We start from the raw sequence: 26,060 nt of genomic DNA, 5'->3' as shown, positions 1-26,060 counted from the left end.
ACTTTCCTATATTGTAATAATGACTTTGTGTCTTGACTCAAAATAAATTTGAACAAATCTACTTTAGTTAACTAACTTGTAACTGTAAAGCTAGACCAGTCAGGTAAAAGTAAATGGATGAATGGATGCCATGTCAAGGTTGGTTTCAATTTATATTTCGTATTTCCATGGTGGTATTGGCCTATAAATCAATGGGTTTGACAAATTGCAAAAAGCATACTGCAGCACATCAACCCTAAAACGTGCAAAATAGTGACACACCATTGCATGAGTGAACATTCATTTTCAGAGTGCATCAACCTCAAAGTGCATTTAGTGTTTGCATTTCGGCCTATGACAACACCAGCATGCTCTATGAATTAAATGAGATAGAGACAGAGCGTAAAATGTAGTGGTTGCTGAGATCTGAGATTGCCTGTAGGTGAAATAACAGTGATTGATTGAGTTTATGTGGGTCATGAAAAGACTGGGATTCTTTTCTAACGGCCTACTACTTCCCTATATTTCTTTACTTGACTTCCTTTTTCAAAAGCATATGCTTCATTTCAGGGTAAGTCGCAAGTTGATTTCGACATCATGAAGTCAGTGTTTGTGTAGGTAATGATGAAATAATGCATAACAACGACATATAATCGAGGTTAACGCTAAGGCTATCCCCTTAAAAATAACATTAGTTAGACTAATACAATGGCATCATTTAGTGCTGCTCTGTTTAGCAGACGAGAGTTTCTAAGTCTGTCACTCGGTCATAATTGTGAAACACGATATTCGAAATAGATGTTGTTTTATAAGGAGATGAAATCCTAACGTGCTAACTTTGAAGTGGGCCGATGTGGAATTTCCAGCCTCTTGTATGTGAAGTTGGAGGCCTCGTGGATTACACAGATGTTATTGCCATGGAAAAAGGATTTAACTCTTGCAAAGTTTATTTCGTAGGCTAAATCACTCGTCTTGACAGCACAGCGATTTTGCACAAAATCAGCCGAACTCTGATAATGCAAAACAGAAAAGGTCGGGTTGTACTGCAAAACATGTGCCTATGTAATTCAAGAATACCCCGCGACAGCAGCAAGCAATTGATCAAGTTCTTGCCATTTTTCGAATACCCCCTAAGGTACTACATAATGCAAATCAAAGGGATCGCTTGGTTGTCGTGAAAGCAATTTTTGAATAAATTATAAACATTCCGGTTACAAATACAAATATTTTCATAATTATAATTCACCTGTAATACCAAATAATCATAGCTGTTCGTATTTTTCAAATATGTTTGCATATAATTAGTTATTCACCAACACTACTTCCCCCCCGTGTTTCGCAAAATGGTTCGGTCCTAGGGTTACAGGAAGTTGTAGCAGCTGCCATGTTTGGCTGCTTTGTTGTAGATTTCTTGTAGGTTTCCTGCAGATTTTTTTCTTAAGTGTTGCAATGGAACCGAGCTGGAGCACATTTTTATTTCAGGTAAGATTTGTGTCTTGGGTTTGAAATTGCGATGTGTTACAAATACTTACTAGTAGTTAAGACACTTTGTTTTTGATGTTGTTTTTGTTAAAGTATATTTTAAGTGGCTAGCTAAAGCAATTCTGGCAAAACAATGGTACATCAATCCTAGGCTTCCAGCTGTGAGGAAGGGCATGACGCCTGGAAAAATCAGTTTTCCTTTCTGAAAACGGTTAGTATTGGAAGAATAGAATCTATTTCATTAACTCTATACATGGAATGATTAACTTGTACGACTTGAACACCGAGCTTTGTTTTATTTCAAGCTTGATCAAAGCTCTCGAACATGAGGGATCATCCGTCGCCTCCGCTAACGCCACCGCAAGCCAGTCTTGTTGTTTTCTTTGGTGGTAACCGTTGATCAGTTTTGTTTGATATTACTGAATTAATTCCCTCTTATTGTTTCCACTTTTACTTATAAAGACGGTGTGAAGTCGCACAAAGTAAAGGGAGCACTTTTGAAATCGGTTGCTTGCATGGTCTGAAATTCAAATAAGTGAACACATTACTTTCCCCCTGTCCTTTTAGTGATTCAAATAGCAATGTGACCGCGGGTTTTGAGAAGGAATTTGAGCTATGCATGTAAAAAGAACGATTCTGTTGGCGACAGTTTTTCAGACCACCCAGGTCTGCTGATTGTGTCATTGTCTGGCAGTGATTGAATTGGGATGCATCTGTGACTAAATCAAGATTTGATCAGTTCTGTTTCAGTCGATTATGCACGAGGACTATCGCGAGTGTTATAACTTAGGACTAGCTGACGAGCTATCTAGCTGGCTACATTGCGCATAACTTAACTTACATCAGTGCTTAGCTAATGCTATCGAGCTACAAATTAGCTAATAGTGTAGCCATTTATATGTACAGACTGCTACCGAGTTTGAATCAATGTGTTGTTTTATGTTGTGAGGTGTTTTGGTCCCGTGAAACTATAAATCTTAGGACTTGATCGTTGTTTTCAGCGCGAGTCGCATCTCTAACGTTACTGAGGGCAAGCAAGTTTTCATTTCAGTCATACCACGGTCTTTTCGAACTCTGGTGAGCCTGGGCTATTTTGTATGTCATAAATGGGTATTTATAATGGCTATACTTTTTATGATTGGCTTTTCGTTTAGATAACCGTGTTCTTTTTGTAGAGAATGTTCTCATTTGAAGATCAGATTTGTCGCCACGTCGTTACAAATAAAATTGATTTATAAAAACGTTATCATAGGTCATGTCATTATTCATTTCAAACAGCGTGGAATTTCTCGGTTATTTTCCTTGGCCTCTTAGCGAAACGTTTCACTGTAACGTTACCATCAAGGCCATCTGCCAGAGATGAGTCAGAGACTGCTCATAGCATCAGACATGACTACATTGGGATATACGCATGTTGGTAAATAGCTGCCTTTCTAAATATACGCCACCGGGTATTGGTTTGCATGCAGCGCAGATAGTTGAAGCTAAACGCACGCGCAGACATTCAAGTCTGTCATTACCGAAATGTTACTTTGCCCAAACAGTAACGATTTAAGCGAATGCCAAAGTTGCCTGGTTATATCTATCATAATTGGCTTGTGCTCTGTCTGACGCTGTATTAACGAGTGGCTATAGTTCTAGTAAACTTGGATGCATTAATTCGAATGACTAATTGTTGACTCAAGCTGGAATCCCATGTTTTTCAGTCAAACTTCAGTTTCCCATCAACAAGACGTACTACTTCGTAGTAGGGAATGACTAGGATCATTGTATTGCTAAAACTGCTTGTGAAGTCTGTTTGCTGTGTTAACATCGGAGTCAGAATCATTTGGCACGTAGCACCACCCCATACTTCTTTTGATGATGTCAAGTGTTTTTTATATTAGTTTTGCTTGAATGTCTGGAACAGCTGATCCCATTAACCGAGGAAAAGAGAAATGAACAGACTTCGGTGTAGGCCATTTCACTGTGTTCATGGATCTAACAGCTTGTCAGTTGGAGGGGAAATTGGACCAGTTTGATCTCTGATCTCTTTTTAAGTCACACATACTAATATATATACTAATATATATATATATATATATATATATAATAACATTCTTTATCTGTTTCTCTCTGTCTGTATGTCTGCTTTAACACCAGATCAGATTATCGAGGTGCCTGGAATGCCTGTCCTAAGGCCAGTGCTTATTTCGCCCACATCTTTGCTTTGAAGTTTTTGCCATAATTGTGACAGGTAGAGCTACTGTATCCCCAGTGAACGGAGGAGTGCAGCTGTTTCAAGCTAATTGGTGCAAGTTCTGAGCCCGGCTTCAGCCATGGTACACGCTCAACCAGTTAGCAGATGTTCTAGTGCTGTGCACATGGGCCTAGTTAGACTTGGGAGCTTTGCAGTTTGTAGTTCCAGAAACATGTCGGAGCCTCTGATCAATCAGCTTGTTGAGCTTGTGAGCCGCTGCCGGTTCTCGGGGTGGCCCTAGCAGGTGTGGGTGGTGTTCAGATGTACGTATGGCCATGTGTGAAGTGGCCTTGTTCGTTCTTTCTTTCTTTCTTTCTTTCTTTCGTCCGTTTGCTTGTAGCGTTCCCTCTCTCCCACGTCCTCCTACCTGCGGAGAGACAGCTGGTGTGTCGCCCACCGGTTCTGACATCACCTCTTTGGTTTCATCTCCTCTGTTGTGCTTCCCAGCCCTTCAACTGAACCGCTGGCTGACAAGAAGTACCTTCCTGTGAAATTAAAAAGACATTCACTCCCCCACAGACACCACATTTTTTTTACAATTTGAAATCATTTGATTAGGTGCTGTCTGTATTAAAGAAACCAGCCAGTTCTATATCGTTCTTCGCTTGTGTGTTTCTGCCCAGCGTGGTGCTGTTCAGCAGCAGAAGAGACACTGAGGCTGCATTGCGGCGTGACTCGGTGGCCGATGGGGCTCTGTTGGTTTTTTTTTGGAGGGGGAGATGGTGTCCCTTTCATGTGAGCAGTGGTGTGCGAGCGAGGGGCTTTGTGAGGGGCTGGGAGCGAGTGAGAGTGTGAGTGGAAGTACGTGTAATCCCTTTAGTGTTGTGGCCAGGACAGAAGCATGGACAACGGCCTCTGTTTGCCCCGCTCCTGTGCCCATCAGAGGTGCTACATACACACACACACACACACACACACACACACACACACACACACACACACACACACACACACACACACACACACACACAGTCTCACATATGACTCACGGTCTTCCCGCCAGGTTGAAAAAAAAAAAAGAAAAGAGGGATAGAAGGATGGAGAGAAAAAGAGCGAGTCAGTGGGTGAGTCGGTCATTGATCTAGAAGATACTGGCAGCAGGGGCAGGATGGTAATGGGCTTCTGGATGGCTAAAGTGACCTTATCCCGCATGAGTCGTTCTCTGGTGAACAGGGACTTATGCGATAGCCCAGCGTAATTTCATTTCCAGCACCGAAGAGGATGTGTCTAGCTATCGGGACATCAGCACGGACCACACCAGATGTGGTTAACCCTAGCCTAATGCTCAGTAAATAGAGCCACTTGGTGTTGTGGAGGTCCAGTGCATAGAATGGAATCTCATAATGATTCTGGTACATCGTTCTGTTTTCTGCCAGACTGCGGTTTCAGAATGTTGGTCGAGACATGACCTCAACCCCCTGAAGCCTGCAACGTCGTCGACGCTGAGAAAAAAGGAGATCTGTTTTTTTCTGGAATCTCGACTCCAATCTTCGCTCCACATTATCACACCAATGTGATTGATGGTGTTGCCATAAATCTTAAGGGCTTTCCCTTCCGATTAATACACTGATGAATAAAATTAATGTTTGAGAGAAGTACCTACCTGAACAGTTCACTTATTTAGGTACTTTTCAGTCACATCACCAGTAGGACTGCATAAACACCCACACCTTTGTTAGTTGTTCTATTCACATGCCAAAGACTTTCTCATTACCTGTGGCTTTGAGGGAGGAGATGGACGATGTGGGAGGAAGGCCACCCAGTAGAAATACTTTATTTGGAGGAAGCACTGTCATTTGGAAGTAGATGGAGAGAGAGAGAGAGAGAGAGAGAGAGAGAGAGAGAGAGAGAGAGAGAGAGAGAGAGAGAGAGAGAGAGAGAGAGAGAGAGAGAGAGAGAGAGAGAGAGAGAGAGAGAGAGAGAGAGAGAGAGAGAGAGAGAGAGAGAGAGAGAGAGAGAGAGAGAGAGAGAGAGAGAGAGAGAGAGAGAGATTTTCATTCATGTAAACGAGATATGGAGGCTTACCCTGCCCCATACTACTGCGTGTTGTACAGGCTATCGTTCATTGTGTATATTAACGTTTTTAGCGCAACATACTTGCTAGTAATCTTATGATGAGTAGTACTAATGTACACCACATGTTCATAAACAACGCACAAACCTTGCGTTTCTCTGTGCAACAGGTAGGCCTAGTGTTTTATGGCCAGTCATGTATATTTTACCTTAGTTGGTTGGTTATGGAGTGTAGTTTGCATCAAAATTTACATTTGCATGTGTAGGTATAGTGGATATTTCTGTAAAATAGTAGTAGTGGTCTCCTCCAGAAGACATTTCATTGGGAAAAGGCTTTGTGTTAGGATGGGGAGGTTTGTTAACAGGTCCTCTGCATATGTAGGGTTCAAGGCCATTAGCCCTCCTATTGATACCCTTTGAAACTACAGAGACACAGGGTCATCGATGTTGGATAGCAATTTATTTGTTCATAAGAATAGAGTGAATAAGGGCTCACACAAGACTTCAGAGAATCACCTCAAGTAGCCGAAAAAAATACGTTTTAAGAGAAAAGACATTTTTCACAGTATGAATATTTGTTAGGGATTTTAAAGGAAAATGCAAATGACATGCATACTGTCTACATATATTACATTTTAATAATTCATTAATTACATTTAAAATATAACCGCGTGTCAGAACCATGAACATCTAGCCGTAAGCTTCTGGGGGTTAAAAGGGTTTTGCTCCGTTATGAGTAAGTGAGTAAAAAGAAGAAGCGTTTTTCAAAATGATAGGCTTCGATTCAGAGTCCAGCGTGGCACTTTTCCCAGTCCAACATGGGATATTTGGCCTCTCGGGTCAATCTGAACCACATTGGAGTACAGAGGAAGCGTCAAACTTTAAACACCTCAGATATCCCACAGGTAGCTTTTCAAGTTGTCTTTGAGACGGTCGGGGCCAGATGAGACGAGACGAGTGGAGATGAGACGAGACAATACTCCCTAGTACAGTGTTTTTGTCTGCTGTGTTTTGTCTTCCCCTCAATATGCTTCTCTCTGTTCTTGCTAAGCTGCTTTCAAATTCAAATTTTTTGTATAAAAAAAAAAGAAGCTTCATTTGAAAAAGAACAGGGTAAAAAAAGAAAAGAAACAGATTAGCATGTGTAGTGCGGCAGGCAGGAGCAGCGTCCAGCCCAACCCAGCCATGGGCGGCCTGTCTGCGCTCCCCCATTGTCAAGGAGGTGGCTGTCTTTTGAGAGCTCCCCCTCGGTTTGGATATTATTTACGTTGCAGTGACCTCAGCCTTCAGTGCGCATTTGGATCAAAAGTGTCAGAGCGGCGTGAAGGCGCAGCAGGCTGCAGTCACCGCGCCTCGCCTCTGTCTGGGGGACCAGGAGCTCTGCAGTCTACAGGCAGGCAGGCCTCCGCTTCATACAAGTGCACACAAACACACATACAGATGCACAAGTGTGCACACACACACACACATACAGATACACAAGTACACACACATACAGATACACAAGTACACACACATACAGATACACAAGTACACACACATACAGATACACAAGTACACACACTCACATACAAGTATACAGACATGCATGTACAGACACACATGGACACACACACTCGTATAAGGGTGGACAGATAGACAAAGATACACACACACACACATAAAGGCATACAGATGTACAAATACAGGCACACATACAAATATGAATACAGACACAGAGTGAGAGAAACAGCCCCCCCCCCCCACACACACACACACACATACACACAGAGGCATGGAGAGCTGAGGGATGCTGATTCACAGAGAGAGAGAGCAATAGATAGACCCAGGCAGACGGACTCTGTGATGATGAAGATACCTGTAATCATAAGGGGGGCTGACTGACAGTGCAGGTGGGCAGACAAAGACAGGGGCATACTACCTACCCTAGGAGTTCCCAGGGGTGTGTGTGTATATATATATATGTGTGTGTGTGCGCGTGCGTGCCTGCCTGAGTGTGTGTGTGCCTGCCTGAGTGCGTGCGTGTGTGCGCGCCTGCCTGAGTGTGTGTGAGTGAGCGAGAGCAAAAGCGTCTGTCTCTGTGCAGAGAGGAGAGGAGAAGCCAGGCCAGTGTGTATGAATAGAGGAGCCAAATCAGTGAGGACTTTGGCACAAAGCCCCCCTGCGGAGCCCCGAGTGCATCACTGCCCAGCTCTGTGTCTGCAACAATGGAGCAGATGAAATAAGGAGGAGAAGGCGCAATCCATTTTTCTCCTCTCTCCCTTTTTTCTTTCTCTCTCTCTCTTTTTTTTTTTTTTTCTTCTCCGCTCTCCATCCCTCCCCCCAGCTCTTGGGACGGACGGGTGAACCCGAAAAGAGAGGGGTCAGGGATTTAACCTCAGCCTTTACTGATTACGGAAGAGCGGGTTGTCGTCCCCTTAATTGTTGTGTCCTCCTTTTCTACGGTCTCAGACCATGACGTGGCACAAACTTCTATTTCTCTCATGTTCAGACCCCAGATCAGTGAAACGTGGGTACCACTTAAAACATAGTATTAGATGACTAGTTGACTAAAAGACCAGGGCCTAAAGGCCTAAGATGGATAATAGCTTGCAGATCCAAAGAAACAAACTGATGTGCTTGCAGAGGATAATGACTGGATCTGGTGTGATGAGTCAGTCATGAATGGTGCAGTCATCACTGCATCTCGTTAAAACATCCTTGACATTTTCTTCTGCAGTTTTGCACAAGCAATCTTTTTAATAGTGTAACACAGGGTGTAGGCGTTCCTTTGTCTTTCCGCTGACCACCCAGTACCTGAAACAAATATTTAGAACATGCTCTTTTAAAATAACAGTTCAGTTATGAACTTTTTGAATTTCAACTGAAATTCCGCTATAGGGCCCATATGGGTAGTGCTGAACAGATTTGAGTTTTTTTTTTTTTAGTTGTTCCTTTGGTGCTTGTAATCCAGAGGTAAGTGTTCCCCATGTCTCTGCTCTGTATGGGGGGCCCCTCGCATATTTAGGATGCTCCATTGAACCACAATAGGCACTCTGAGCTGGCGTGTTTGCTTGCCTTTATTGTGCACTTCAGGGCCAAGGCCGGCCCAGATGTGCTATTGTGCTGCCATATTGGCATATTGTCATAGACCAGGGCAGAACAACTGAAGCCCAGCTCCACTGTACGCTTGAGCTTTGTGGACAGCTTCTTGGAAGTTTGCTTGCACCCACACTCGTACAAGAACACTTGTTTTAGCGTGAAGTGTTTTGCCTGTGTGTTCGAGTGTTGTGATGCTGCTGCAGCAGTGGACCAGCGAAAGCGAGGGCTACTTAGACGGATAAATGTTTTTTTGTCGTCGTTGTTGTTTTTTCAGTGGCGGCTTGGCATCCTTTTCCTAAAAACACAAACTTGTGCTTGAATTCCCTCCGAGAGCCTCCGCACCTAATCTAGGTCACTGTGTAGTCTGTCCAGCGATCAGGGGGGAAAGAGGGTTTTCAGAGCTGTGTGTGTGCATGATTTTATTTTTTAATGCCAGACGGTGGAGGTGGCTTGTCTGTGTTGACGTCAGAGCAGAGCAGTGTCTCAGTAGGAGGCCCCTTCAGAGCACGGTGTGGAGACATGCGCTGTGTTTATCTCATCACCAGCTTGATTGGATGTGTTTTTCTCCCCACGTATCCAGTCAACTTAGTGCAAAAAAACTCTTTATTTGTGTTTTTAAGCCTGACTTTCAGGCGCAGGTGGTCTGGATCCTTGCGAGACAATGACGAGTGGGTGGGTGTCTGGGAGTTTTTTTTTTGTTTGTTTGTTTGTTTGTGCCCTTTCTGATGTGGTCTGACCTGTGTGCTGAGGTAGGCCTACATTGTACACCCCTGACGGGCCTTCTACCCTTCTGTGTCCCAGTAATAATCGAGTCGATGTCCTTCATCCTCGGCCCCTACTGGGCTTCCCTGGGCTCAGGAGGCGGCCTCAAGAGGCAGCCTCCATCGCTGTCGCCACTTACTAGGGTTTTGATTTTTTCTTCTTTTCTGTTTTAGCAGGTGTTGAGTCACACATTACAATGATCTGGTTCTGTGACATTCATTGCTGTTGTAGGGTTGGTTGCCTGAATCATTTTACTTTATGAGTAGTTCTCTCAGTAGGTCTCTGTTAAATGACGTTGGCCTTGGTGACTGTTTTCAGGGGTTGGTTCCATGACAAGTTCACCACTTGTGTCACTGATCTTTGGCCTAAATCACGGTTTCCATTATTTGGTTCAGTTGCAAAGCCATCTGTGTTTTAAGTTGGTCTTGGTCTTAAAACACTAATGTCCGGGTTCAGATCAGAGCCAGGTAGACCTTCTCTGTTTTGGCTGGTCTTGGGCCTAAACCCTTGTTTCTAGGGCTCGGCTCAGTCAGGTAGACCATCTCTATTTTTGCTGGCCTAGGGCCCCATGCTGCTGAAGGCAGCCCTCGGATTCCTCCCCTGCTTCGCATGAGTCGGCTACTTTTGCAGTCACATGACGACGGCTCAGCGGCTAGGTTTACACACGACAGATTTAGAGGCCCGGGCGGCACCGGACTGGTTTTCGGCATTTGGTAATGGCCAAGTCTATTTGTGTGCCCGTGGAACACCTTACTGTTGGAGGCCTCCTACTGGGGCCGCGCTACAGGCCTATATATATATTACCACTAACTAATACAATTCACTGGCAAGCATAGACGTTCTGCCCTGATGTTTCGATTGGGGCCAAGTGTTTAGGTAATAGGCTATTCCATGTTATAACACTTCTGAGACTGGTCTCATGATGTGAGTCCCACATAACTTTAAGTGACTTTCTGTGGTGGCAGAAACTCAACACTCCTCAGTCTCTCTCTGTCTCGCCTCGTCTCGTCTCCTTGGCTTGGTAACTTTCCTGATGTGAAAGGCTCCTGCCTGCCGTTAGTCATCGTGTGGCGGGGAGGCGGAAGTGGTGACTGAGTCCCGCTGGTGTTCTTTCAGCCCCGACTCCCAGCGCTGCCGAGCCAGCGAGAGAGCGGAGACACGACACGCCACACATGCACTCCAAATGACTCACTGGCTATTTCTGACGAGCCTCGGACACACTGGCTTTGGTGTAGTGCTCGCGAACACACTCTCTCTCTCTCTCTCTCTCTCTCTCTAATTTGCCCGCTCTCTCTCTCTCTCTCTCTCTCTCTCTAATTTGCTCTCTCGTTCTCTAGCACACAAGCTGTCTGTCTCTCTCTAATTTGCTCTCTCGTTCTCTAGCACACAAGCTGTCTGTCTCGCTCTCATTTGCTGTCTTGTTCTCTAGGACACAAACTCTCCCCCTTTCTCTCTCTCGCTCAGTTTTTTGATGTGTCACTAAGATTGTAGAGTGAGCCGGTCTGGAGTAGCTGGGACACGGGCGGCAGCCGTAAAAGATCTCTGGCCCTAGGCGCGCAGCCACACACACACACACACACACACACACACACTCTCTTATCAGTGCTCCCAATCGCCCAACACAGTTGAACATGCGGTTCAGTGTTACCCACTCCCAGAGCCAACATTTGGTGTGTGTGTGAGAGTGTGTGTTTGTTTGGGGGGGTGGGGGCGGCGGCATGAAGTAAGCATTAAGTAAGCAGTAACATGCAAATGACTCAAGTTCAAGGCTATTCCTCTCCCCATCAAACTATCACAGAAAGAAAAGGTTCTAAATACAGACACATTGACTGTGCGTGCGCGCTGTAAAGATGTAGGCCAAGCTCCCAAAAAGAGCTGTGTTGCATAAACGATTGACCTGAAAATCATGTCAGTGAGTGGCTTAAGTAGCACCTCAGAGAACCTGCTTTCTCTGTACCGGAGTTCTGGGAATGCGAAGGCACCCGCTCTTTCCATATCCCTGGACACGTTGGCCATTAGTAAGCACTTTCCCCCTGGCTCCAGCCAAGGTGACCAGGCTCCTCGCTTTCCAGAGGGGGGAAGCTAATGCTGCTGCTAAGCCAGTGATCAAACTGAAACCAACCAACTGGCAGCAGCAACACAATTGCAATGGAACTCCTGGAAATGGCTCGACCTCGTTGAAAAGTAAAGTTGTAAAGTGGTGTAAAAGTCGTTTTTAGTGGCATTGTCTTGCATTGGTTTCGTTATTTCGGGCTATTTCGCCCTGTTTGAATCAAAGCAGTTGGTCAGAATACCTTGAATGGTCCTGGCATAGACTGAAGTGGCATCAAAGAGAGTTTTTTTTGTTTGAAGTCGATTCAAATTCATCTCAAAGCATCACATCACAGGTCGTTAACAACATATCCTATTATATGGCCAAACCACAGCAAACGACACTACTTCAGGTGCATCTGTCTCCTCTCAGTATGTTCGCCGCCATATTGTGCTCTGTATTGCGGAACTGAAATGTCTGTCTGTCTCCTCTTGTCCCCACAGCAGGCCAATGAAGCCCTTCACCACCAACACCAGGTGGCCCAGAACAGCCTGTTGCCGCTGCTCAACTCCGAGCCCCAGGACCAGAAGCCTGTGATGCCCATCCCTCTGGACCAGAAGCCCCCAGTCAGCCAGGCCAACAGTCAGGGTGGTGGAGGGGGTGGGGGCAGTGGAGGAGGGGGGGGTCCTATGGCCGTCGTGAAGAAAGAGCACAAGACCAAGACGCCGTTCGTGTGCAGTTACTGCAACAAGGCCTTCCGCGACAGCTACCACCTGCGGCGGCACGAGTCCTGCCACACTGGCATCAAGATGGTGTCGCGGCCCAAGAAAGCTACGCAGTCGGCGCCCACCATGGTGCCGCTCATCTCCTCGATGCCACGGGAGAACTCCGGCGGCAACCCCTCCTACATCTCCACCATCGCGGGCATCCTCACCACGGCGACCACCTCCGCCTCCACGGGATCCAGCGTGATGTCGTCGGTCTCCATGGGCGCGATGCCACAGCAACAGCATCAACAACAGCAGCATCATCAACATCATCAGCAGCAGCAGCAGCAGCAGCCCAAGAAGCCTCCCAAGCCGGTGAAGAAGAACCACGGCTGCGATATGTGTGGCAAGGCCTTCCGTGACGTCTACCACCTCAACCGCCACAAGCTGTCGCATTCGGACGAGAAGCCCTTCGAGTGCCCCATCTGCCACCAGCGCTTCAAGCGCAAGGACCGCATGACCTACCACGTGCGCTCACACGACGGCGGCGTGCACAAGCCTTACGTCTGCTCTGTGTGTGGGAAGGGTTTCTCCAGGTGAGTCGAATGACCTTCAACCTTTTCGATCTTACATTTGCTACTACGTAAACTCATGGCTTTCATCACTCCCTTACAGGTGCTAGATCACATTGGCTTAGTGATAATATATTTATATAGCAATATTCATTCACTCATTAATTTAGTTATTTTCTAGTCAATCATGACGCACCGTGGGTGAGGATGTGTAAGAGCTCTGAACTACGAGCGGTGATTTGAAAACTAAGTAACTTTTGCAATTTTCAATTATCTGAACAGAAATGCCACAAGTCAGCACTGTCTGAGAAAATGGACAACATTGGCATACGTGCAGTCATCCCCTGTTGTTATACAACAACAGCTGTAGAACTCCTCTGCTTCTACCTTAGACCACAAACGTATCAATCACCTCTCTTCTAGAGAGTTGAGCATACAAGCGAAACTAAAAGCAGATTACGACCGATTCCCTCGACGCAGAGGTAGTAATTCAGCCTTTATGCTCATTTACACTCCATGGCTTTCAACAGATGCGTCATCTTTAGTTGCTGTAATTCTGATCATTATTTACCGTCTGTGTCATTTCTGTCAAATATCTTCCATCTGTTTGTAAGCAAGTGAAGGTAGAAATATTGCTCTCTTCTCTTGGTGTTTGCTAGCGCCACATCAAACAATACATGTCTATGAGTGGTTTCCAAACATAGTATCATGGTCTACCGCTGATTAGATTAATAATTTGTTTTAAATGCTGTCTAAACAGCATCCTGATTACGTGACTGTCAAACGCAATCCATGTCTGAGTTCATCTTGTTTTCACTCAGAAAAACATTGGGAAAGGGAAACAAAGGCTCATGGGAAGTACATATAAACACATGATCTAGCATAACATTCCATAGTTGACACAGCTAAAACTATTATTTGGCCTACACGAAGTTGACCTTGCTAAAATTGTCCAGAGTGAACTCAAAACATGTGTGCACTGGAACCCTGGAAAGAATAAAAACCTGTGTACCAATCACATTAGTTGAGGAGAGCTGAGAAGATATCTACCTATCTACCTAACCTAGCCTAACCCATCTGTGAGCTTATCAACAGCATAGCAGCTGCCACTATAAAAACTAACCGCAGCAACATTTGAGTTAACAAATCACACTTACTAGGCATAAACACAATCCTAAATTGAATCTAATCGATGTTCAAAAGGGCATCATTATTACTTGCTATCCTCACACTCAATTTCTGACGAGAAGTTAGAACCAGGGCAATTCTTGGTATATGAGCAGGACATTAGCAGCAGAAGAGTCTACGTACAGTCTTCTCGTATCTCCGTGGTCGGTGAAAACAACCCAAATGAGTGCTTTTGTGTACAGGAGTCACATTGGCCGTTTAAATGCATCTTCTCGCCTCGCGATGACCACCAATTGACCATACTGTTATCATGAATAGCTTTATTTGCTAATGGGTGGGTCATCAAATTAATCTAAAGTTAGCTATCTGGTTATGACTTGTCGACATTAGCTGGCTAACTACTTGAATGGGTTGTTTACTTACAACTAACCAAAAAGACAACGCCAAATGTTTGTGATTTTATTAACTGAAATGCACTCTAGTGTCCTAAAGGCTAATATGAGCAGATACTAACACAGAAACGTATGTTAGTGGCTAGCAGTAACTTAATTGGCTAGTAGCTTGTTTGCTTGCTAGAGCCAATTCACTTTTCGATTTCCCTTGTCATCTTGAATCACCACAACATAACTTAACACACTGTAATGTTAGAAACTATAATGCGTCAGACCCCGTCGTCTTTACTGTCAGCTTTCCAGGTTAGCTGAAAATACCGTACATTAGCTTGCAGTCTTGCCAAAATAGAATAGAATGCTAAGCTGCTAACAAGTTAGCTGTTGACATTCATCCAACCTGGTTATGTTTGTTGAATGGACACAAGCAAAACCTCAGCTGAAATATAGGCTTTAATTAATTCACAGATGTGATATTATCTTCATTTTACAATTACAGCAGCAATTAAGCCATTTCGGTCCGCGAATTCAATCCAACTCTTGTCTCACATTTAACGCAACTGGCTGCTCAGCAAACTAGATACTTACATGCGGCACTAGAGTCAAATAACTTCATTCATGAAGCCTCATTCATTTTCAATGGGAAATGAAGCCATTAGAAACGGCAATCAAAAACAGACATATCAATGAGCTGCATGCAAGCACACTACAAAGTATTAGTAGAGACTTCGATGTCTTAAACCGTGGGAGTTGAAAAGACACCAAAAATTAACACCGAATAATAACACTATATGATCGTGCAAGCAATCACATACTGAATGGACATTACGTTAGCAGCCTGTAAGTGTATGTGTGTGGATTTAACTAGTTTGGTAAGCTGCAGTTTTGTCCAATGCAATAAACACTTGCTTTGTTTGATATATGACAGAAATTTGACAGACGTTTATGCGCAGCCTAATTAATCCGTTTTTACCAGTTGCCTTGCAAGGTTGATGTCCGTTTCTGAGGCAAGTTATGATGCAGTTGTACGGAAAACATCTGACAGAATGCTGTCATAACCTATTGCCTTTATATGAGTTCAGTGGTTGGACTGTTGTTGCATTTTAACATGCTACACAATCATGTTGGGGATTAGCCCGTCTGACCACTGAGTATCTAGCCGTGATCATAAAGAATGTGGTGACGTTTACCGTTTGCAAGCATGTTAAAATATGTGCCGAGATGGAGACTGTGAGACCATCTGCTCGTCCGTATGATGTTAACATCGTCCGGCTACCATTGGCTGCTGCAGCGCTCTGATTTATAGCTGTGCTCAATACTTTCTGACTCACTGCTTTTGTTGCCTACGGAGCACTGAAATCTTCTGGCTTCCTAGATAGTTTCCTTCTGTGAGCGAGCTAGAGAGAGGAAGGGGAGGGGGGCGCAGACTGCTTTGATTGTCTTCTCTCTCTCTTTTTTTTCTTTTTCAACGTCATGCTGTGGTTCCCCTGAGCCCACCACTGCTTCCTCCTCCTAGGGGAAGAGTGAGTGAAAGGACCCACTGATCCAGTGGACCGGGATTTCCTCTTACTCACCCAGCAGCGGCAGTGTAACCGTGTGTGTGTTTGTGCTCCCGTTTTTAAGTGGTGACTGCTCAAGTGCTAACTTCTTTCCAGTAAGAGGTAGCGGGAATAGCAGTGAGTGCGTCAATCTCTCTCTCTCTCTCTCTCTCTCTCTCTCTCTCTCTCTCTCTCTCTCTTCCTCCATCCTGTTACCACCCAAGGCACTGCGTGACTAATAATCTGCAGATTAATTTCCGAGTGAGCACTGGAAGTAGATAGAGGCGAGTTTAAAAGGAGGATTTCGGCTCGTGAAACGTGACACTGCCAACACCGATTCCCAGCAGTCCTCTCCCTAGGGGACAGACATACACGACGACCAATAAGAAGTCACTTGATTTCCCCAGCTCTCAAAAACTGATAGATAACTCTTCATACGTGACGTAGGACAGACCAAAGGCCCAAGTCCTAGACGTTTGGTTGGTTTTGTTATAGTGCTATACGAATGGATTAATGCAGAAACTTCGTTCAAACTTTTTTTCTACACTTTCTTAAATATTTAAGATAAACGAGTAACAATTTCCCATTTAAGTGAATTGTGGTATCTTGGTGACATTCTTTAACTGTCATGTCAGCTGCCACTGCTGCAGTCTGCAGCTTGCTCTCTCCCTATCGTTCTCTCCTCATCTATCTATAAACAGAGAGAATGAGTGAATAGATAGATTGATATCTATCTGTCTATTCACTCATTCTCTCTGTTTATCTATCTTAAATTCAAACTTCCCCCATCTATTCAATTTCTTTAACTCTCATTCTGTCTGTCTGTCTTTCTTTATGATCTTACCCATCCAAATGCCCTCACACATCTTTGCTTTTCTCCACCTTCCTCTCTCATTCTCTGCTCATGCATTACAAATCTCTTTCCTTTTTATATTTGTATACATTTATTTATTGTATTTTCATTTTTTGCTTTGCAAGCACTAGTGTTTCCTTCAGGAAATGCAAATCAATTTTTTTCCTCTTGTGGTGGAGTTTGAATGAAAACCCAGTGAAAAGTAGTGTCTGGCAGTAGAGTAAAAAGAGTCTTTATTTTTGTTGTGGTGGTGTAGTTAGAATAATGATGACCGACTGAAAAGTGGTGTCTTGCAGTAAAGTTTTTGATTTTATATGTTTAGGACGTGGTGTAGTTTGAACGCAGTGTAAAGCAGTGTCTGGCAGTAGAGTAGCATAACACAGGGGTCAGTGGCAGCGAGCCGTGACTGCCGGCTGTGTGTATGTGTGTCTGGAAGCCGCTGTCCTCTTCGGTTAATAACAAGAGAGGGGAGGGGAGAGGAGCAGCCATTCTGGTTCACAGCACGCCTGAACAGATAACAATTCAAATACAGTTGACTGTGCTCCTCACAGGCTGCACTACTGCCAGTGTGAAACCGCAGCTCCTTGGACCAGCTGGCAGTGTTGGGGTTTTTCAAGAGCGAAGAGGAACTTTAGCAGGCCAGGGGAACTGGCAGTTAGGCTGTGATGTGATACAAGGACCTGTTGTTGAAATTCCACCCCCAAAAAAACGGACTTCAGTGTGATGTGAATCATAATTGCTCACTTTAGTGGTATATTGTGTGATGGTTGGGCAGTTGAGGCCTTCAGAGATCTGATATTCCTGAGTAAGGCACAGGTAAACTGTGTCATGGATGTGGTGGCTAATTCTTATTGTGTTTACTCGATTTGTCATAGCAATCAATCCCTACTTGTCATGATTCATGCATCAACTCTATCCCTTTAACAGGAAACTTTCCCTCCAGTTAAAACATTTTCGCTTTTATCAAATTAAATTTTCTTCTTTTATATAGTGCCATGAAAAAACTGACCTTGTCTCAAGACACTTTAACAGAGCCGTTATCATTTCTTGTGTATCCCACTCTAACATGTTCCCACCTTTTTTTATTTTGCAGGCCTGACCATCTCAGCTGCCATGTCAAGCATGTCCATTCCTCAGAGCGACCATTCAAATGCCAAGTTACGGTAAGAAGATGCAGCCATTGCCTAACCATGCGGTTTACAGTGATTGGAATAGGATGCTCATTATGGGCCAGCTTTCCTTAGCCTCACAGTAAATCCTACATGCTGTTTTTGATGGCCTGTTTGTGCCTGTAGTGTCACTGTTCTCGTTGCTCTGGTTAGTTTTGTGCATAGGGTTGAGGGTAGCAGTGATGCATGCGTTTGAAGAGATACCATTAGCTAGACTGTGTGTGTGTGTGTGTGTGTGTGTGTGTGTGTGTGTGTGTGTGTGTGTGTAAAAGAGAAATTGCTCAGACTGCTGGCGGTTAACTTGGTACTGCGCTGTTATCCCCTGATGGAGAGCGTGACTGCTGTCGCACTAAAGGTAATGAGAACACCTGCAGTCATGACCCCCAGCATCCCTCTCAGACTGCTAGCAGCTAGCGTTGGGAAGCACAGTTATACTGAGAGAGTTGCTGCTGTTGCAACACACAGCTACTTCCTTATTGAGAAAGTAACTGGGTTTCCTCATTACCCTTACAGCAAGCACAGAGTCGTGACCCTGGTATCCCTCACATCTCTGCGTGCGGTTAGCTTCGCAATGGACCATTATGCCCTTACGGGAATAGGGCCTCCTTTCACACTAATGATCTTCATGTCGCTGGATAGGATGCCCCGATACCACTTTTTTTCAGACAGTCATTTGTGTACTTGCTGATGCCAAGTACCGACACAATACTTAATCATTTGCCTATGCCGGTGTTCTATACATTTCTCCTCTTCCAGTGGTCTGATATGGCAGCAAAAAATGCCAGAACACCTTCTGACCGCAGCCTTGAGTTTCATGTAGTGTTGCCATGAAGTGGTATCGGCATGTGACATCGAAGACATTTTATTAGTACGAGTATATGAGCACAGTATCGACCCGATACACGATACCGGTACCGGTGCGTCCCTAGTCACTGGAACACTCTGTGCAGTTGGACTTTGGCCAGTGTGTGTGTGTGGTTGAGAAACCAGAGAGGGAGGTTGACCTTTGCCTGACCCTATTTACGCTGGCTCACTCTCGGTCTCCCCGGCAGGCCTGCACCTCTGCCTTCGCCACCAAAGACCGCCTGCGCTCGCACATGATCCGGCACGAGGGCAAGGTCACCTGCAACATCTGCGGCAAGATGCTGAGCGCCGCCTACATCACCAGCCACCTGAAGACGCACGGCCAAACCAACTTCAACAACAACAACTGCAACAAAGGTAAGACACCCAGCCCCGCGTGGCACAGCAGCCGTTGGGTTCGACTCGTTTGAGTTACGGTTTCTCTTTTACATTTCACCACGCCTCAAATGGCAGTCTTCTCGTTCTACATGTTCCAGTTATGTTTTTGTTCATTTTACTGACCTGTAAAATGGGTTTTGGGGACTCTGGAAAGGGGGGGGGGGCGGTGTGGTAATTAAATGCTGCATCTTTAGGATGACTTATAGGGCTAATGGAATTCACCTTGCTGATGAATCACACGCAGGGGAACATGCCCACTGAGACTCTCCTGAGCGATACAATCTGACTGGGTCATTAGTCATAGTCTGGGAATGAGAGTCTCTGTCCTTTCATTCTTTATAGACGGCCTAGAACAAATCCTCTGTCTGTGAGGGGGAAAGAAGTGTGCTCGTGTATGTGCTGTACTTTTGTTTTTAATAATATTTTGTAAAGCATTTATTTATTTTTGTAGTATCCCACAAGAATCCAAAAATCAGTTAATCTCTGGACGTGTTGAGAATGGAATACATCATTCACTGCTAATTTCAAAGATGGTTTGGTTGATTGCGTGGCATATTTGGACACAACCACTACATTTAATACTAACTACATTCCCCAGCACCGTCCCGTGGGTGTCTCTGCCGTTATGTGTCGACGCTTTGATATTGAGTGGTGTATGGAGCCTGACAGGTACAGAATGGCCTCTTAAAGCCTCCATTTATCTCTCTGCTTTGTCAAGTGCCTTTTGAGCTCAGCTGGTTTATAAAGAAAGTTAAAGTACCCTCAGTGTGAAAGCAGGACAGGTTAGTAATCGGCCTCAGTGAAGCTGAGGTTGTTCACGTCACTTAATCGCAGATATAGTGATATATATGTCGCTGTGAAAGAATGCAGAGAAATAGGCCTAATGATTATAGGCAATTGAAGTAATTGTTGTTATACCAGAACAGGCTCATTTCAGTTTGGCTGACGTGACTGAGCTCAATCATCTAACTCCCCTGTGTTTCAGTGCTGCTTACTGCACTGCATGTTGTGTGTGCATTCCCGTTTGAAGACTCCATGTAGGCTATTAGCCACTAGTATCTAATCCTGATTCATTAAGACTATCTAAAGCAAAGAACTACTGAAAACCTGCAGTATTTCACATCCCCAGGAGCCGGATTGATCGCTGTTGATTTAACCCTTTTGAACAGTTTAGCTTTTGTTGAGCTGCATCATTTCAACTCGTTCTCTCTGACACAAACTACCAGTCCTCCTCAGCTCTAGGTTTCCCCAACACTACATACCTACCCGTCCACCCCAGCACAGGTGACCTAGATACCCCACCCCTAGCACTAACGCCTGCGGGGGGTGTGTGTGTGTGTGTGTGTGATTGGGGGCGGGGGGCGCAAAGGAGCCTCAAGCACAATTTATGGTCGTCCGTTTACGGAGACACGGAGAGACCTCTCCGAGCACTTCTCCGTGGCTTGACGTGCACCTCCCAATTTTTTTTAACTATCCGTCTCCGTCAATCCTTCAATACATCGCTGTTTAGCTTGTGGGTAGTAGTATGCCAGCATTAGATGGCTGGCTCAGACACCTCGCAAATCCCCTCAGACGTATTTTTCAACTTTCAGTATTTCACAACTTTTAAGCACAAATACGACCATCTATGGAGTTTGGTTTGCCGCCATCTTTTTTTTTTTTTATTGCTTTGCAACACCCACAACCGTCAGAGAACCATATATTAAAACGAGTCCGTCGAGGCAACTGCGTGACCACGGAGTTGTAGAAGTATATTGAGCCCTTCAGGCTGTGAGCTGAGGGGTGTGTGTGTGTGTGTGTGTGTGATCGGGGGCGGGGGGCGCGGGGCGCGGGGGAGCCTCAGGCTGTGAGCTGAGGGGTGTCCGGGGCGTGGGTCATGGCCGTCAGGCCCTCATAACACTCTTGTCTGTATTTCTGAATAGGGTACTGGCAGTGGAACTCCTCACAAGCACGAAAAGGTAAAACCGTAGCCCAGTGTGGGGAATAATGATGAACTAAATGAGAAACCGTGAAACACAAATGCAAAACACACAAATGTTTTGTGTTTGTGTGTGTGTGTTTTGCATTTGTGTGTGTGTTTGACACACAAATGCAAAACACACACACACAAACACAAATGCAAAACACACACACACAAACACAAATGCAAAACACACACACAAACCAATGGAAAACACACACGCAAACAGCCACACACACACACACACAAACGCACACATACAGGCAATAAAATCATACACTGTACAGCTGTAATGCTTCAGCACCGAGGGTGGAGTTTCTCCATTGAAACGTCGTCTGCTGTGGTCAGCCAGTCCCTGCGGTTTAGCTCCTACATTCACACCTGCTTGCACAGGAGACACCTGCCCGCTGTCCCTGTAGAAGGTCTAGTAGATGTGTAGCTGGGGATGGGGTTGGGCTATACGTTCACACGCACCAAACCTAAACACACCATGCTCCTGTCTTTCTTCTCTTCTTTTTTTTTTTCTTTTCTTTTTCTTGTTCTCTCTCTTCCAGATAGCAACGATGTGTGCAACTCGTCCTCCATCACGCACGTCACCTCCTCTGGCCCCAGCATGAGCCGCGGCGGCAGCACCAACAGCAGCTCCAGCTCCTCCTCCAACGCCGTCACCATCGCCACGCAGATGAGCCTGGGCAACATCACCTCGGGAATGGGCCTGCAGCACCCGGTCACCATCACCGGCCCGGTGAACATCTCCTCTGTCCACATCCCCACCACGGCGTCCATGAGCCTCGCCCACCCCATGGCCCTCACATCGCCCATGTCCATGAACATCGCCGGGCCGCTCAACATCGCCATGCGGCCCATGGAGAGCATGTCTTTCCTCTCTCAAGTCCTCCCTTCCTCCCCGCCCTGGTAGAGACGAGTACCCAGCCCCCACCCCCGTCATCCTTCCTCACCATCTCACCATCTTCCTCATCCTCCCTGTCCTCCTCCTCCTCCTCCTCCTTTACTCCCCACGCCCACCACCACTGAGAGAAGTTGTTTACTCTAAAGGTCTGAAGGAGCAGCTAGAATGAATGAACCCTGTCCCAGCTGCTGCCTCCTTTAGCAACCTTGCATCAAACAATAAACAATAACGTTTTTATTTTCTTTTTAGTTTTTTTTTTTCCGTGGTTGTTGGAACTGAAACATTAGCTAGAGTTTAGGTTTTTTTTTTATTCCCTCTGAAGGAGCTCTGACCTGGCGTTGAGTGCACAGCATTAATGTGAACATTTTGAGTTGATGACGCACTAAGCCACAGTCGGACAAGGATCGGAAGGGTTGGAACAGTCCTCTCAGACTTTACTCAACACGGTGACCTTTGCCATTTGGAGAATTTTCACAAGGACAAATGCAATAAGTGCTGATTTTTTTTCACTGGTTATTTTGTTTTTGTTTGTTTGTTTGTTTGTTTGTTTGTTTGTTTGTTAATACGTTTTCTTCCACATCATCTGGGCTGTGTCTCAAAAGCCACTAGCCTGCTAATCAGTATTTAACGTTTTAAGGAAATGAGTTCAAAAGGGACAAAGGCTTCCACTGTGAGGGAAGGGTTGTATATTTAGTTGTGTTTATGCTTGGGTTACCCTCCAGGTGAGGGGGTATGCCTTTAATCGGTTGAGGTACAGCGGTTACCTTGATGGAAGCCAACTCGGGATCAAGTCTGGCGTGGATTCGACAGGGGCCAGATCTTTTCCAGAGTTTGCTACCGTCTGACTGTAGAGTATAATGTGCCGTTGGTTATGCAGGCCAATGCGTTCTCACTCCAAACAGGCATTCACTGTCTGTTTTTATTTTATTTTGTTTTGTTTGTTTGTTCCCCCCCCCCCCCCCCCCCCCCCCCAGTGTTTGGATAGACACTAGGAATGGACGCTTTCTTTGACTTTCTCTTGAACAGAGCTGGAGTGTGCTTTGTGAACCTTGTCATTGACTATTCTGTTTTACAGTACCAGAGGGAGGAGTGAGTTTTGCACTGAAAGCATATCCCATGTTGTTAAAAAAATACATAAAATGAAGAAAAAAAAAACAGCAGTATTATCAAAGATCAAAATTTGGAGTGGTAGGTATCCAGCCTAGATCTTACAGGGCCACCTAGTGGTTGGCAAGTGACAACCTTAGTTCACCAATATTTATTTGAACTATTATCATGTTGGTGACAGAGTGTAGATCTTAGAAGTATTTTATACTCATGTTTTTAATATTTTCATTTTTTTTTATTATTATTTTATTATTATTATTTTTCAAGGACCCTGTTAAGTGTGGGACATTCTGCTCAGGTATTTCGGGGGTATGAGTAACTTTTAGTTTTTCTAATTATTATTATTATTATTATTAGGCCCTGTGTAACATGTCAGTTGTTTCTGGATTTCTTTTCTTTTTTTTCAGTGTTACTTTGTAAATACCATTTTTGTTAAGGCTGACAAGCAGAAGTCCTTCACCAACCAGGGATCCAAGAACCAACGCTCATTACTTCTGTTGCCGTCCATATGTTTGGGCTGACGAGTCCTTTGCCTCAGTTGCAGTCATTACTTTGACTGAATTCAAGAATACTTCAGAACCAAATACTAGTGTGTGGGGGAGGGGGGTAGCTCTGTCTTTAGAGGCAACAGCTGTGTGTGTGTGTGTGTGTGTGTGTGTGTGTGTGTGTGTGTGTGTGTGTGTGTGTTCTCAATCTCTCTAATGGTAATGAATAAAAGGTCACATTGAACACTGCCGAGAGGGTTGGAGCACTCGCCTGGCCTGCCTGTGTCTAGACTCAGGACGTTGCGAGCTATACGTTGCTCAGAACACTCTCACTGCAACACTGAGCTATACGTTGCTCAGAACACTCGCACTGCAACACTGAGTGTTTTGAGGGACCCGTCTCCTTTTGGTCACTACGTGGGTATCGAGCCCTGCTAATGTGATGCTAGGTACACTGTGTTAGCCTCTAGAGCTGCACAGGCTTCTTTCTTTTTAAATTAGTCTTTATTATTTTGTTATTATTTAATGAATTCTCTTACAGTCCACCCCCACCCCACTTCACCACTGATTGCCGCTGCCTATGGGCCGGTTCAGGTGGTGGTCTGGGACGGTTCTGATCCAGATTCTGCCTCCGTCTGGGTTTTGCTCCATGAAATACGCGGAGCAGACTAGGGGCTTGATGAGGGAGGACACGTCTCATTTAGTTGGAGTTAATAAAGAAGAAGAAGAATTTGAAAAGCAACACTAATTAGTTCAGTCAAGTATGTCAAGTGTGAATTGTCCTGCTACCGTTGAGTTAATTCGCCAACTGCTCTCTGAGCGTCTTTGACCGGTTCTGTCTTGCTTAGACTAGTTCCATACAACTTTAGGTGCTCCTTTTTAATGTGAGGCGTTTGATTTTTGTCTTGAATGAACAAAAGCTAAAAGAAAGATCATGCGGTCGGGCTAAATTGTTTTTGTTCTGTTGTCTTTTTTTTTTTTTTTTCTTCAAGAGAATGTCCTGATGAGAAGTGTGGTTCTTTTTTTAGTCCTTTTAAAATGGATGCATTATGTGATTTACCATTTTTTGCCAAATTGTTGACAACTATGAAATGCATTGAACTAAACATTACAATTGAGTGTGTTCTCGTTTTTAAATGGAGATGCTGAATTGGAAGCTCCAGGACCCCTGTGAAGGCAGTTGAATGTATATCTTTGTACAAACAATTTAGTTCTGAGGATGTGGTAGTAACAATAGCAAAAGTGAGCGAAGAAAAAGCAAGATAACCTTTTATAAAACTTTTTGTATTAGAACATTAACAATGGTAATTTTGTATATATGACAACTAGGCTTTCTGGGTAGCAGAAAGGTAAAACATTCCTACATTTTTTTAAATGTATGTTTGTCAGAAATAATTATGTAAACATGCGCAATGTTTTATGTGCCTTTTATTTGGGTTGTCTAAATAAAAGAAAACTATAAAACATGATATCATCTTTCTTAATTTGTATGAATGTTAACCATGCCCAGCCACATACTACTGTTGTTCTGTGTGCTTAAATACATGCTTAGTGTCCATCGATGCAACGGGTTTTTCTTTGCCTAAACAGCCTTTAATGTAGCCCACCGGAACTTCTGAGTCACTGGTGAGAGGCAGTCTCACAAACGCCCACCTTCCAGACAAGTGGCTCACGCTGGCCGCCTCCTGTCGAGAAGATCAGGTACTTTACTAAACCCAAATGAATCGCGATTCCCACGGCACCACACACACCGGCATGTGTACAAAATCGTGGTTCGTGATTCGACACGCACATTAGGTTAACACCCAAATAGGTTTTCTTAGCTGCAGATAAATCAACAGATTGATTTCGACTAGTCTGTACAATATGGTCCCATATGTGTCTTGTCTGGTTCCTTGGAGTAAAAACCTTGATCAAAAAAGATGTTTTTTGTTTTACATTATGTTAAAGAGAAAAGAGGACGACATCGCTTTGTCTGACAGGAGAAAATGACGCATCTAGAAAAAATAAAACTGAAAGGCGAGTGAATGAGTTCCAAGATCACCAACATAATGAGATCAAATTGAATTAGTCCACACAGACTTGACGTCTGTACCATTCAGAACAATCGACTATGTAAGGTAATTTTGGAAGCCAAATACGTCATTATTGATATTTTCTCTATCACTAAACCGACACAATGCTTGTCAAGTAGCCAATGTGTACTCTAAACACTAAGCCCATAAGCCTCACCCCAAACCTAAACATTATAATTTGAATCTGTAGCCTAGTGTTGTGGACTGTAGCTACATAAGAAATTGCATCTAACAGAGCAGTACCGTATTGTCTCCGCTAGGATGCTCTCGGATTCTGGTGAATGAACTGAACACAGTTACGCCGGTAGTTGCTGTGGCTACGGAAATGTGTCATCGC

General features: G+C 44.6%; 1 protein-coding gene across 2 annotated transcripts; it reads left to right on the top strand.

Moving 5' to 3' along the window:
* Nucleotides 1-1,333: 1,333 nt before the first annotated feature.
* On the top strand, nt 1,334-23,022 carry LOC105890477 (vascular endothelial zinc finger 1-like). 2 transcript variants are annotated; one of them, XM_031572272.2, is made up of 6 exons: nt 1,334-1,461; nt 12,092-12,891; nt 17,869-17,938; nt 18,997-19,165; nt 21,109-21,144; nt 21,701-23,022. In XM_031572272.2, the coding sequence occupies exons 1-6, from the start codon at nt 1,429-1,431 to the stop codon at nt 22,063-22,065; spliced, it is 1,473 nt and encodes a 490-aa protein (XP_031428132.1). In that variant the 5' UTR covers nt 1,334-1,428; the 3' UTR covers nt 22,066-23,022. The 2 variants fall into 2 exon arrangements, with proteins under 2 accessions (XP_031428132.1, XP_012671955.1); XM_012816501.3 differs by lacking the exon at nt 21,109-21,144 and having other exon boundaries at nt 1,335-1,461.
* The last annotated feature ends 3,038 nt before the right edge of the window (nt 23,023-26,060 follow it).

The sequence above is a fragment of the Clupea harengus genome, chromosome 8 (genome assembly GCF_900700415.2).
Source record: "Clupea harengus chromosome 8, Ch_v2.0.2, whole genome shotgun sequence".
In the NCBI taxonomy this organism is placed as follows: domain Eukaryota; kingdom Metazoa; phylum Chordata; class Actinopteri; order Clupeiformes; family Clupeidae; genus Clupea; species Clupea harengus.
This window is presented reverse-complemented; position numbering and strand designations above follow the sequence as displayed.

What these genes read in the sequence shown, in the direction of transcription:
- LOC105890477 (XM_031572272.2), top strand. Translation starts at nt 1,429, where the DNA reads ATGGAACCGAGCTGGAGCACATTTTTATTTCAG. An exon ending in CAACAACAACTGCAACAAAG is followed by an intron (nt 19,166 to 21,108) that starts GTAAGACACCCA and finishes ATTTCTGAATAG; the next exon opens with GGTACTGGCAGTGGAACTCC. An exon ending in CTCCTCACAAGCACGAAAAG is followed by an intron (nt 21,145 to 21,700) that starts GTAAAACCGTAG and finishes TCTCTCTTCCAG; the next exon opens with ATAGCAACGATGTGTGCAAC.